The sequence below is a fragment of the Saccostrea cucullata genome, unplaced genomic scaffold (genome assembly GCF_032062105.1).
Source record: "Saccostrea cucullata isolate Sc308-1 unplaced genomic scaffold, CSIRO_AGI_Scuc_v1 ctg266, whole genome shotgun sequence".
Classification (NCBI taxonomy): domain Eukaryota; kingdom Metazoa; phylum Mollusca; class Bivalvia; order Ostreida; family Ostreidae; genus Saccostrea; species Saccostrea cuccullata.
The window spans coordinates 460,625-463,216 of record NW_026935351.1 but is presented as its reverse complement, the minus strand read 5'-3'; the positions used below and the strand labels follow the sequence as shown (position 1 = coordinate 463,216).

Sequence of the window (2,592 nt, the reverse complement as noted above, 5' to 3'; positions counted from 1 at the left end):
GTTTAATGTCTTCAAATCACATCAACAATTAAAAAACAAACACATTATTGGTACAAAATTGAATGTACCCCTCATCTGAAATTTTTAAGTCAATAAATAACATAGATGAAAAATTTATTACCACATAAATCCAAAAATCAACAACTGTTTGACATAATATCAGTACATGGCCCTGATACATGTAATTATTTGTTAACAAATATGATGACTGATTATAAAATACAGCTGAATACTGCTATACTAAATGTAAAAAAAATATTTAATTACGTGCATGAAATCAATGTCAAACTTAAAATACTATTGAATTTAGATAAATATAGATAAGAAAATATTTTCACACATAAGTTAGGTAAAGTCTATTTTCTAAATCTTTTTATCTCTCTTTAATTTAAACACGATGTGGAAAAAAATGTAGTCAAAACATCTGTGTGAAATGAACAAAGTAAATGACAACTGTGTGAATATACAAATTCGACTAGCATGTACACGTATTTTGAGCAAATTTGATTGATGCGTTAGAAACAAATTTCGGCAAAATGTGTAATAAACCATTGAAAACTGTCCTCTTTATAAATCTCTTATATCACATATTTTCGTGGGGTCAAATTTTCGTACATTGAGGAAAAAATGGTTTGGTTGAAATTTGATTTCGTGGTTGAAGAAATGTGAAGTAGTTTTGACTCGAATTTGGTCTTTCTCTTCATGCCTAGAAAACAACGAAAATCAAACCCCGTGATAATTAGTGATTTTACAGGCAAATGGTATTCATTATATTAGAATCAAACTGAAAACCATTCAATTCAATTTATGCTACGTAATAAATTGAGAAAATTAAGTTTAATGAAGGACTGGCCATTTGCAATGTCTTCTGTTTTATAATCCAAGTCTCTCACAGCTCTGAGAGCGTTTCGATAATGGTAAAGGCGTTGTTATTTCGTTCTGCTCTCCTGACGTCATAACTTGGTCTCCGTCCTACTTTGTTATTCTTGATCGGCCCGGAGTAGTCTTGTGCCGGAGTGTGCTTACAAAATGCAAAGTACATAATAGCAATACAGATGGACGTTATGAGCAGCGAGCTGCCTCCGACTATAGTTAGAATTATTCCAATTCTCTGTAAGTTTCCGTTCGAGTCGACAGTATTCTTCGACGAATCATCGGTTGTGGTTGACTTTGGTTCAGTGGTGGTTGTTTTTAAAGTGGTTGTCGTCGTTAGTGGCGGTGTTGTAGTGGTAGTTGTAGAAGTGGTAGTGGTTGTCGGAGTAGTGGTGGTGGTAGAAGTGGTAGATGTGGTAGTTGGAGTGGTAGTAGTGGTAGTGGTGGTGGTAGAAGTGGTGGTTGTGGTGGTAGTAATAATTTTCACCTCAATATGAACAACCACCGTGATGTCGTCACCGTGTGTGTTTGTTACCGTTAGAGTCCAGTCTCCTGTATCGCTTTCCACAGAAGCAGGAATTATAAGAGTTCCGTCCGCAAGTACTACATGAGAAGAATTCGTTGAGTTCTTAACAAGTAGTTCTTCCCCGTTTGGTTTGGTCCACATCGGGTATGGGCGCGGATCTCCACCATAAAAGCGACAGTTTACGCGAATGGGATTTGTTTCATTCACGATAACAATTTTCTTGTCACACGTAGCATTGTAAGGGGGGATGCAGGGCATTTCATTGTCTGGAATAATCATCAAGTTCCGGTTTTCGAGCTTCTTTGGTGCATTGCAAATGACTGGTTCTTTTAAATTTGTCCACTTTTTCAGAGCATTCATTTCGCAGTTGCAATGCCATGCATTTCCACCCATATAGAGACTTTTTATATGTGTCATCTGTTGATAAGTAAAAGAAGGAAGGGTAATCATGCGGTTTCCCGCCAAATCTAAGCTCCCTAAAGATGCGAGATTCTTGAAAACATCCGACTCTAGTTCTACAAGTTCGTTACCATGTAAATCCAAATGAACCAGTTTTTGAGAATAATATAGTAAATATGGCTGAATGTCGCTCAATTTCATTTCTCCAAGGAATAGCTCAAGAAGATTTGGAAGAGACTGGAAGGCATTTTCTTGTATGATGCAATTTTCATTTCCTGTTAGTTCAAGTTTTGTTAATTTTGATATTCCTCGAAATGTCGGTGCACTTACTGATTTTAGTTTGTTATGAGATAGATCCAAAGTTCTTAAATTCGTGAGACTTTCAAAAGATCCATCTTCGACTGACTCAATCCCAGAAAACGACAAAAACAGGCGTTGCAATAAGGGGAAGCCCGCCAAGTCATTCTTTGTAATGCGAGTGATAGAATTTGTCTGTGTGGCTGTTCCAGACAAATGCAAGACCTTCACGGTGGTGGGGATTCCCCGGGGGATCGATGATAATCCCCCCGAACATTGTACAACTGTATCCCCAAATGTACACAGACAGGCAGACGGGCACCCTCCAAGAACAGTTTCCAACAGAAGAAAACAGGCACAAATAATCGAGACAATATTCTTCCCCATCACCCGGAATAATGTGTGAAATAGCGACGAATTCAATCCGTGCTTAGTTTTTTCACAGCGTTAAATGTATCGTAAATTAACATCTTATATTTTATTTCGTCAGTTTGTAT

The 2,592-nt window shown here is 37.2% G+C and overlaps 1 protein-coding gene across 1 annotated transcript; it reads right to left on the bottom strand.

Moving 5' to 3' along the window:
• Window positions 1-889: 889 nt before the first annotated feature.
• LOC134242543 (leucine-rich repeat-containing protein 4-like) lies at window positions 890-2,592 on the bottom strand. The gene has a single exon (XM_062724650.1). It carries the CDS (start codon window positions 2,480-2,482, stop codon window positions 890-892), a length of 1,593 nt encoding a protein of 530 aa, XP_062580634.1. The 5' UTR covers window positions 2,483-2,592.

Excerpts from the sequence above, each read along its gene's own strand:
- LOC134242543 (XM_062724650.1), bottom strand. The coding sequence starts at position 2,482 with ATGGGGAAGAATATTGTCTCGATTATTTGTGCCTGTTTTCTTCTGTTG.